This window comes from Ochotona princeps, chromosome 33 (genome assembly GCF_030435755.1).
Source record: "Ochotona princeps isolate mOchPri1 chromosome 33, mOchPri1.hap1, whole genome shotgun sequence".
Lineage (NCBI taxonomy): Eukaryota > Metazoa > Chordata > Mammalia > Lagomorpha > Ochotonidae > Ochotona > Ochotona princeps.
This window is the reverse complement of record NC_080864.1, coordinates 1781689-1792111: the sequence shown is the minus strand read 5'-3', so window position 1 is coordinate 1792111 and position 10423 is coordinate 1781689. Positions and strand designations below refer to the sequence as shown.

General features: G+C 67.1%; 1 protein-coding gene across 5 annotated transcripts; it reads right to left on the bottom strand.

Annotated features, from left to right (window-relative positions):
* Positions 1–7: 7 nt before the first annotated feature.
* HAUS8 (HAUS augmin like complex subunit 8) lies at positions 8–10421 on the bottom strand. 5 transcript variants are annotated; one of them, XM_058658171.1, is made up of 12 exons: positions 10275–10420; positions 9576–9637; positions 7091–7146; positions 5714–5801; positions 4024–4116; positions 3481–3572; positions 3185–3250; positions 2946–3104; positions 2688–2829; positions 2017–2161; positions 963–1145; positions 8–101 (listed from the first exon to the last, which is right to left on the bottom strand). In XM_058658171.1, exons 1-12 carry the CDS (start codon positions 10349–10351, stop codon positions 23–25), a joined length of 1242 nt encoding a protein of 413 aa, XP_058514154.1. In that variant the 5' UTR covers positions 10352–10420; the 3' UTR covers positions 8–22. The 5 variants fall into 5 exon arrangements, with proteins under 5 accessions (XP_058514154.1, XP_058514155.1, XP_058514156.1 ...); XM_058658172.1 differs by having other exon boundaries at positions 5723–5801; XM_058658176.1 differs by having other exon boundaries at positions 86–101; positions 1038–1145; positions 10275–10418.
* Between the last annotated feature and the right edge of the window lie 2 nt (positions 10422–10423).

The following is a 10423-nucleotide window of genomic DNA, read 5'->3' as shown; positions in this document are numbered from 1 at the left end:
GACAGAACCTTCCATGGTCTCCCTAACAACTGTGGTTTCCCAGGGCTAGGTGTTGAGGCACAGGGACCCAGGTCCCCCGAGGTCTCCATGTAAGCTGAGCTCTGGGGAGGAGGGGTTGGCAGGTGTGTATGTGGGAAGTGATGTGGGTGTGGGGAGCTGTGACCAGCCCTGGCAGGGCAGATGAACAGGAAGCTCAGGGCTGTCCCTTGCAGCCAGGCCAGCCCGCCTGGGTCCCGGTACACAGGGTCTATTCAAGCCCGGGGCTCTCAGCTCCTACCCAGCTCCCGCCGGGTGATGCTGGCCGTGCCTGGGACATGTGTGGCTGTGAGCACTGGGAGAACGCTACCAGCACGGAGGGAGTGCAGGCCAGAAGTGCTGCCCGCCGCACCCCGCTCCCATGGCCTCACACGGACATTACGGCCTGTCCCACGGCGGGCTGCAAGTCCCGGCTCTGGTTCCCTGCCTCTGCCGATCCTTGGACAGCAGGGATGATGGCACACATGCCGGGGCCCAGCCAGAGAACCCCAGAGGCAGGGCCTTGACTGGTTACCACAGAATCCCTGAGGACTAGGGGGCCAACAGGCTGGCATGTAAGGTCAATCCTCTACCCATGGTGCTGGCATTCCCTAGGGGCATCGGATTGAGTCCTGGCTGCTCTACTTCCCATGTTGTTCCTTGCTTGTGGACTGGGAAAGCGCCCAAGATGTCTCCCTGGTAACTGACACAGTCCCATGTCTGGACCCTCACCCCAGGGTCAGGGGCCGGGGGGCCAGGGAAGGAGGAAGAGAGAGGGCGCAGGCCACGCCCCGCACAGCCGAGCTCACGCACAAACCGCAGGCTGCTGTACACAGGATCTGTATTTCAAGGAACAAAGAGAGTGAACACAGAACAGCGCTGCCCACACAGCAAGGAACGTGCCATGCCAACGGCCTCCTGGACACGGGCAGGGGCATCGGGCTCACAGGGCGCCGGCTGGCGGGGTGGCCTCGGGGAGACCTCCGGGCGGCTCCCCATGGGCGGTGCCCTCCCCGAAGTACCAGCGGCTGGGGGCGGCCAGGCCCCCCACTCGCTCCAGGACTTCCTGGTTCACGAGGGCGGCCTCCTGACTCGCCTCGGCAGACAGCTCCAGCACCTCGGCGAAGCTCCTGGGGGAGAGCAGGCAGCCACTGGCACGGGGGCAGCCGGGCCCAGACGGGACCCTCACACGGCGGCGGGGGTGGGCAGCCACACCCACACCTCCCACAGGCCCGGGCCAGCCCTTCCCTCCGACACTGTGACACCCCACGCCCGCTGTCCTGCACTGGGAACTCAGGCACACAGGGCACTAGGCCCACCGGCTCCTGGAGCCCCGGTCAATTCCAGGAGGCAGCGATTGCTGCACCCCGAGCCCTGAGCTCCCACAGGAACCCTTCCAACAGCAACCAGACCCGCGGACCCCTGAGAGGGAGCAGTGTGGGCGTGTGAGGAAGCAGCTTGCAGGGCGCCCACGTGGCCCATGGTCCTGACCGGGCCCCAGTCCCCTCTCTGAAGCCAGCTTCCAGCTAACAGGCACTCCGGGAGGCAGCAGGGCACGCTCAGGCTGTCCAGGGGCATCTGCCACCCCGAGGGAAGCTCCTGCCTTCGGACAGGCCTAGGCCCCTGGTCGTGGGCACTCGGGAGTGAACCAGCAGGTAGGGCCTCCCTGTCTCCCATCACCGCGGGCACTGACCCACGGGGAGCCGGCTCAAGTCACGGGAGGAAGTGCCTCTCCCCAGCCGCTTTCCCAGCCCGGCCAGGTCAGCCTGGCCCCGCCACACCCAGCACCCAGAGCCGACCCAAGGAGGCTGGAAGAGGGAGGCGAGGGCCTGCCAGGCCTCCGGTGGAAGGAAAGTGGGGTCCGCAACTGAAATGGTGCGAGCTACACCTGCTGGCCGGTAAGGGGCGGCAGCCAGGGGACCCGCACCCTGAGGGAACAGGCCCTGGACCACCTGCCCTGCAGCCCCGCGCCCCTCCTGCCCACTGTGAGCCCGGAGATACCTCTGGAGCTCCAAGTCCTTCTGGGTGGCCAGGGCCCGCAGTTCCCTCAGCAAGTCCAGCGCCCGCGTGGGCTTCTCCTCCTCCGGGCCCACGCCCAGATCCTGGAGGAGGCGCTGCGTGGTGGTGAGCTCCAGCTGCAGGGAGTCTGCAGGGGAGGGGGCTGTGAGCCGCCGGGCCTTCCCCGTCTCCCACACCACGCCAGGTGAAGGAAGCCGCAGGCCTGCCTCCACTAGGAGCAGCTGTGAGAAACAACCCCGCAGCCCCAAGACAGGAGGGGGTGTACTGGTGCAGGGGGAGGGCCGAGCCAGCAGGACTGGGGCAGCCAGCTCTGACCCTGCACCCTGAACTGCTCTGTAAGCTGTGAGCCTATCACCCTGGGGCTGGTTCGAGTTTCGACTGCTCCACCTCCCCCCTAGCTCCCTGATACCATGCCTGGGTGGCAGCTGAAGGGGACCCAAGGGCTTGGGTCCCTGCACCCAGGCCATGTCCCACCGCAGCTCTGGATCCTGGGCATCTGGGATGGGGGTCCCTCTGAGCGCCAGGCTCGGTCTGGGGAGAACAGGGTGGGTTCGGGGGCCCTGATGTCCGCTCAGCAGCTCTGGCTGCCCCCAGCGCTCTGGCACTTGAGCCCAGCAGGGCCCCCAGGCCGGGGCTGACGTGGCGGCTCTTACCCAGCAGGTGCCGTCCGTCCTGCTCCAGGTGGATGGCGCGCCCGGGCAGCTCGTGTCGGGTGCTGTCCAGCGCCGCGGCCAGCGCTTTGTACTGCTCCTGGAAGCGGTCGGCCACCTCCACCAAGGGGCCCAGCACCTGCATCTGCCCACGGGAGGGGAGGGACGCTGGGACCGGGTACGGTGCCCCCCACGCCCTCCTGGGGTCCCGGGACTGTGGCTCCCTGAGCCGGCGTGCACCTGGCCTCACGCTCTGCTCACCTGGGCGTTGAACTTGGCCTCCAGCTCGCGCTGCTTCTGCTGCAGCAGCAGCCGTCGCCGCAGCTCGGCGCTCTCAGTCTGCAGCCGCTCCTTCTCCCGCTCCAGGAGAACCAGCTCCTGCTCCGCCCGCTGCTCCTGCTCGGCCAGCCTCTTCTCCATCTGGGCAGGGGACACGGGCGTGGGCGGGCGGCACGGGGGCCCCCCCCCCGCACCCCAGATGGGCCAGGCGTGCGGCTCACCTTGGTGGCCAGCAGTGTAAACAGCAGAGTTTGTGACTCTGTCATCTCCATCTGCTCGGCTAACGTCTGTGGGCGGTGGGTGCGGGGCGTCCTCAGGGCTCCCAGCACCACCCCGGGTGCTGCCCTCCCCACAATCCCCGGCACCTCGCAGTGGGAGCACAGCTGCACACAGTCATGGGGTGCACTGCACACAGCCCCTCATCGGGGGAATGCCCTAGACCGGCTGTGCGGGGCCCAGGGCAGCAGGTGCACCGTGCGGGCGTGTGCGCCCACCAGCTGCCGGCACGCTCACTCACGGGGCCCTTCCTCCTTGGGGCACAGGTCGACAACGCTGCCTTCCTGGACGGCTTCTTGCTCGGCTGCGGCGTCTTCACGGTCATACTCTTGCCTGGGTGGGACAGGTGTGGGTGGCAGCGAGGGGCTCGGCTGGCCGGCCTCATGACCTGCTAAGCCCCGTGAGTGGAACATGCCTCCGGGCTAACCACGCGCTGAGCTGGGCCTGGGGCTGTGGTGCTAGCAGGTTAACACACCGCCTGGGAAGGCCCTGTCCCATGTACTGGAGCGGTGGTTCACCCAGCTACTCCCCTTCCAACCCAGCTCCGCTAACACGTGTGAGAAGGAGCGGCAGTGAGGGCCCGGGCCAGCGTCCAGCTCCTGGTCCGCCTGGGCCAGCCCTGGCTGCCGCAGCGTTGGAGGAGTGACCCGGCTCACAGGAGAGCTCTCCCTTCCCGTCGACCCTCTACCTTCAACCACGTCCAAGGACATGACCCCATACAGGCAGGCCCAGCCAGCTCCCCCGCCCTGCCGCAGCCGGCAGCAGGCGCCCGTGGGAGCTTTACCGTGGATGTCGGAGAGGTCCAGGTCAGGTGGGGCAGCGCTGTGTCCTTCCAGCATCGTCGACTGCAGGTCCCCCTGGCCAAGGCCACTGCCATCTGTCGCCCGAACGAGAAGACCCACCGGAGTGCCCGTCAGTGAGGGGTCAGCTGTCACGCCCCAGGAGGCGGGTGGCCTCAGCCCACCTCTCGCTGTGTAACGCTCCTTCCCAGGGGCCCGTGCTGCCACCTGCAATGCTGGCATCCACATGGGCACTGGCTGGAGTCGGCTTCCTCATGCTTGGGCGCCTGGCTTTGCCCGCACAGCCCTGGGCACAAGCAGGGAGCTGGGTGGGAAGTGGGGCAGCCTGGACTCGCCCCGGTGCCCATACGGGATGTGGGTGTCAAGGCTGTAGCTCAGCCCGCTGTGTCCCAGCGCTTGGCCTCAGTTTACAGTTCTGCAGGATGCTTGCTGCGGCTCATGGCTGCCGTGCTCACGTGGGGAGGGAACCAGCACACAGAGGCTCTCAATCCCTGTTCCCTAAGCCTGCCTTTCCACAAAGAAACTGTGAGAAACCATCAGGCAGCCTCAAGAAACAGCCCTAGGCCGTCACAGCACCCAGCGCAGGGGACAGAGCTGCGGCTTGGCACGGAGGGGGCAGAGGCCGGTGCCCAGCCCGCACCCGCCACATTCAGCTGCGCTACAGTCATTCTCGGGCTACACAGCCGCCAGCAGCCAGGGGCACGCACGGGTGCTCGGGGTGAAGGTGTGGGGTCAGGGCGGGATGAGCAGGACGAGGGCAGGGCACCCGAGGCCATGGTGCTGCTGTGCCCACGTGGCCTGTACCCTCGCAGCCCGCCCCATCTCTCGGAGGTTTGTCGGGCACACTGGGGCAGTTCTCAAGGGCCAGGAGCAGGGCTGGTGGGAGCAGTGGCCCATGGCGCAGCCCCTCACACCCCGGAACTGCCGGCGGCACTGCAGAAGCAGAGCAGATACCACGGGTGCTCCGGGCTCCAGAGCTGTGGGCTAAGGGTCATCGCTGTGGTGCAGTGGGCAAAGCTGTCCCCTGCTGGGCCAGCGTCCCACCCGGGCACAGGTTCCAGCCCCAGCTGCTCCACTTCCCATGCAGCACCGTGAGGCCCCGGCCAGCAGGCACGGGCAGTGCCGCCCACGGCCCCTGAGAGGAGCTCCCCCACTTAACCAGGCGCCCGTGGGGCACTGACGGAAGCCCACTGGTGTGAGAGGCTCCCTCCCTATGGGAGTCCCCAGCTGTGGGCTGACCTCCAAGGCTCCCCGTGCTGGAACCCTGGATCCCAATACGCTGGTGGCATCAAGAGGGCGGGGCTGGACTGTGGAGGGTCCTGCGGAGGATGTTTGGGGGGAGCTGCCTTCTGGAGGGATGAATCTGCTCGCCCAGCCCCTCACGTGGGAGTGGGTTCCAACGACAGACCCGACCAGAGTCCCCGGCACCCTGTGCAGTGTCCTGACTGCGCACACTCCCACCATGGCAGAGTTGGCCACCGTGGGGCCCCACTAGTGACTGGGCAGACAGGACTGTGTGGATACTAAGCTGCACCCTGACGGCAGGCCAGGTGAGGCCCCTGGAAACGACGCCCAAGGGGCACAGCTGCTCCTGGCCCAGGCAGCTTTCCCAGAGGCTCCCCACCCCGCGGCTCCTGCCAGCGAGCTGAGGCCACCACCCCTGCCGCCCGTGACCCCGCACACCTCGGCTCTGCTGAACGCCGGCCTTCCTCCCGCTGTCGGGGGCTTTCCCGCCACACCTGGAGGTGTCAGCCGCAGGAGCCTGTTGGGGACACGCGGTCTTCAGATCACTGCTGGGGTCAGTGGGGTGGGGGTGTGAGCTCCTGGCATGAGCCAAGGCAGAGATGGGCAGAGCTCAGGAATTCCATCGTGGGGCACCAGGGACACATGTGATGTGTACAAGACACGGACGTGCTGGCCGGGTGGACCCCTGTGACTCGGGCGACCCCTGTCACGAGGGACACACACAGCCCAGTCTGGCTCTCCATCCAGCTCCCTGCTGGCACTCACCTTGGAGGACGCAGGCCACGGCTCAGTAGCTGGGCCTCTGACCCGCGTGGGCAACCCCAATGCAGCTCCTGGCTTTAGCTTTTGGGGTGTCAGAAGCAGCCACAGACACATGGGGGCGCTGTAACCAAGCAGTCGTGGCCACACTAAAGCTGGGAGGTCTCCCCCGCGTCCTGGGCAGCAGCCGTCTGATAGAGAAAGCCAACGTGGGTGCCGGGTGTGCCACCCCCTTCCCGGGGCCTGGTAGGACTGGGCACACCACGGAAGCTGCCTCTTGCGACCCCACATCCCCAACCCAGTGCTGCTCCAAGCACCTGACCCAGCTGCCTGCTGGCACGCCTAGCAGGGCAGCAGGCGACAGCCAACCCTGGCTGTGGCGGGCATCTGGGCAGTGAACCAGCGGATGGCTCTCCTGCCTCTCAGTGCACAGAGTCACCTACTGACTGTTCCTGCCAGGTCTCTGTGGTGATGGGAGCAGCTCTCCGGCCACTGTTCCCTTCCTTGTAGTGGGAAACTCTCCCACGAACACCGCACACTCGGGCATGTCTCTCTGGGGGTTTCCTCTGGGCACCCACAGGATCCGTTCTCGATAAAAGGATGGTTGGATCCAGTCGTTCAATTGAAAGGTTGGGTCACAGAGAGACCTTCCATCCACGGGGATCACTCGCCAATGCTGGCTGCTAGGCCACGCTGAAGCCAGGAGCCTGGGACTCCATCGGGGTCCCCACGCACCCGGGCAGTAGGCTGCCACTTCTCCAGCTGTCTGAGTGGCAGGCAGAGTGGCCGGGCCTCGCACCCACACTCAGGCTGGCAGGGCTCCTGCAGGCGCCCTTCTAGATGCAGGCTGCCGTTGGGAGTGTGCGGGCCCTGGGCAGAACTGCCTCAGAACCCGGCAGTGAGGGCTGGCTGGGCTCCATGGTCAGATCTGACCAAGGGGACAGTCCCTCAAGCCACAAGCTGCAGTGTGGGGAGCGTGGGTCTCGGAGGCTGAGACCCCAGAAGCCCGTCTGGAAGCGTGTCAATGCACGCGGAGCGCCTCCTTACCTTTCTGGCGCCTTTCTTCTCATACTGCAAGTACCGGGACTCGACCACTCTTCCCCCTGGGGAGCAGAACTGGGTGTAGCACCCCGACTCCTGCCCAGAGAGCCGCGGCTGCTCCCCTCCTCAAACCCCTGGACCCCGCCACTCTGGGCTATGACACCCAGCCCTGAGCTCAGAGGGAGGCTCCTGTACCCCGGAGCCCACCCTGCGCCCTCCCAGCTCCCCACACCCAGTGTCCTGTACCTGCCAATCCGCCTTGTTCTCCTGAGTGCCCTGGCCTGGCTTTGACAGGCACCACTCTCCCCTACTTCTCCAGGTAATAGCTCGGAGCCCCCAAAGCTCCCCCATTGGGGCAAGTTCCCCAGCTCCTGCGGCCTGAGCCGTGGCCGGAAGCCACTAGTCCCACACTGGGCGAGGCACCTGCCTGAGCCAATACCTCCTGACCCTCTGTGACTGTCTGCCCACCACCGGCACAGGACCTGCGGCATCTGTCACTGTCACCGTGGGGATGCTGACCCTTTCACTGCCTGCCTAAGGCACAGGGTCTGAGGCATCCATCACTGGTACCCTAAGGCACCTGCTCCAGCAACCTCGTGTTTGCTGGCTGCTCCATGTCCCCGCCTGTAGGCATGTAGGAACGCATGGTGGAGGAGTGACCCTGGGCTCCTCACAGGCGCAGGGACAGGCCAGAGGGACCGGCAGGGTCAAGGACCAATGGGGCACAGTGATGACTCCACCGCCTTTTGGAGCCAGGAGAGCCATCCCCACAGAGAGTGGAGAGTCGGCTGGCACCCCCAGAGTGGGTGGATTCCTATCTGTGGAGGGTGTGAGCTCAGAGCCTGGCAGGCAGGAGCCGTGCGTGGAAGGCAGGGACGACCAGAGGGTGCAGGTGCCTGCGGGTCAAGGGCAGACGCAGGGAGTGTCGGGACAGAACCTGGCCACACGGAGGGTCTTTCCCTGGATGGCAGTGGAGGGTGCCCCCTTCCAAGCAGGGGTCCCACCAACAACCCATCTCCCCTATCTCGTCGATGGGCTGTGTTCCAAGAGGAGAGACCGCAGCTGCCTCAGAAGGTTGGGTCAGAGCCAGGCTTCGGGGAACCCACCATGGGTTTCCTCTGTCTCCATCTCCTCACAGAGGCAGGTATACAGGGATAGCCTGTGCTCCCACTGCGACAGATTCCCACGAGGGCCCAACAGCCAAGAGCCTGGCACTCCATCCGGGCTGCCCGTGTGCAGCCACGCTGTGCCTAGCATCCCTGTCAGCAGGAAGTGGCCATGGGGAGCAGCCGCGACCAGAACCCAGATACTCCAAGTGGGTCCGAGGACCCCGGGGGGGCGCCCTGAGCTGTGCCCGTCTGAGAAGTCATGTGCCAGCTCATTGGGGCCACAGAATGTGAAAGCCTGACTCACTCGGGGCTAAGGTCCCACTGCAGGCTGCTGTGCGCCCCGGGGAACTCTAGCAGGAAAGTCACAGGGATGAAGGTGTGGCCTCAGGCCAGAAGGCCCCGGAAGGTCCAGCGGGCTCTGCCATCAGCAGCAGCAGGGAGGGAGGACAGCAAACAGTGCCATGAGGCCCTCAGGTGGGCGCCGGGCGGGAAGGGCCCCGGGCACCCGTCACAGCCCTGAGCAGGACGCCCATGCCCCCTGGTAATAGGGGGCCTGTCCCAGCTCCCTCACAGATGCCAGCTGCCTGTGGCCAGGCGTGAGGGGAAGGCACTGGTATGCTGATCAAGTCTGGTCTGGGGGAGACCTGCAGGGGGGCCCTGCCACCCCAAATGAGACCTGGAGGAGGGACCTGGATGTGGCAGCCACATGGCCATGAAGCCAGGGAGGGGCAGTGCCTGCCTGTCACCTGACCGTGCAACCACAGAACCTGGAACCCTAGGAAGAGAGGGTACCCCTCGGCCTGGGCCACCCCACGGCCTGCCTGTCCACTCCACCATACAATCACAGAACGTGGAACCCCCGGGGCAGAGGGTACCCCTCGGCCTGGCCACCCCACGGCCTGCCTGTCCACCCCACCATACAATCACAGAGCCTGGAACCCCCGGGGCAGAGGGTACCCCTCGGCCTGGCCACCCCACGGCCTGCCTGTCCACCCCACCACACAATCACAGAGCGTGGAACCCCTGGGCAGTGGGTACCCCTTGGCCTGGCCACCCCACGGCCTGCCTGTCCACCCGACCATACAATCACAGAGCGTGGAACCCCTGGGCAGTGGGTACCCCTCGGCCTGGGCCACCCCATGGCCTGCCTGTCCACCCCACCATACAATCACAGAGCGTGGAACCCCCGGGGCAGAGGGTACCCCTCGGCCTGGGCCACCCCACGGCCTGCCTGTCCACCCGACCATACAATCACAGAGCGTGGAACCCCCGGGGCAGAGGGTACCCCTCGGCCTGGGCCACCCCACGGCCTGCCCGGCCACGGGTCGGAGGGTCAGTCAGTGAGCTGCGGGCACAGCCGCTGCCCGGCCCAGCAGGCTCACCTCGTCCTCGCTTCTCTTTCATCTTGGCCCCACCAGAAGTGCCGGGGATCCCAGCCGGCTTCCTGGAAGAGAAGCCCAGGTCAAGGAAGCCGGCCCTGGCTCGCCCAGGACACCCCCAGGGAGGTCGAGCCCCAGTGGGCACCCCAGGCGGGACAGAGCCTGAGTGCCTCATCACAGTGCGACGTGGGTTCGAGTCCAGCCTCCTGCTAACGCACACCCCGGGAGGAGGCAGCACCAGGGCGGGCCGGGGTCCCTGCCAACCCACGGGGCGAGCCGGGGATGCAGCTCCAGGCTCCGGGGGCGTCAGGCAGCGCCAGGTGGCCGTGTGCCGCCTGCCCGTCAACTAACGGGGCTATCTGAGCGAAGGGAGCGTGGCGGACGGTTCAGGCGTCGTCTCGGGGCTCGGACAAACTCCCGAGGCGGCCGTGCCCGGCTCACCGGCAGCCTGCCAGGGCGCCCGCTTGGCCGACGCCGGCCTCAGCCGCACGGGGACGGACGGACAACGCGGCTCGCCCGCTGTGGACGCCGCGGGACTCGAACTCGCAGCCCCGTCGCTCGGGCAGCCCCGCCCGGGCATGCGCAGGTGCCGCGCGTCGGCTCCCCGAGGGAGCCCCCCGAGAAGCCGCCCCGAGACTCTCTGTCCTCCGGCCCGGCCGCCCTCGGCCACGGTGGCCTCTGCGGGGTTCCACAGCCGCTCACCCGGCGTCGCCGGCATCCGCCATTTTCCCGCCTTCCCCACTCAAAGGCCGGCTCGGCGCGGCGGCGGGCCGGACCATGTCGGCAGGGGTGTCCGCGCGTCGGCAGCGGCGGGCGGGCTCGGCCTGAGCCGGCGGCCTCCCCCCTTCCGG

Excerpts from the sequence above, each read along its gene's own strand:
- HAUS8 (XM_058658171.1), bottom strand. The coding sequence starts at position 10,351 with ATGGTCCGGCCCGCCGCCGCGCCGAGCCGGCCTTTGAGTGGGGAAGGC. Across the intron at positions 3,573-4,023 it reads GGACCTCTCCGACATCCACG|GCAAGAGTATGACCGTGAAG; the intron begins GTAAAGCTCCCA and ends TGTCCCACCCAG. Across the intron at positions 2,162-2,687 it reads GGACGGACGGCACCTGCTGG|ACTCCCTGCAGCTGGAGCTC; the intron begins GTAAGAGCCGCC and ends CCTCCCCTGCAG.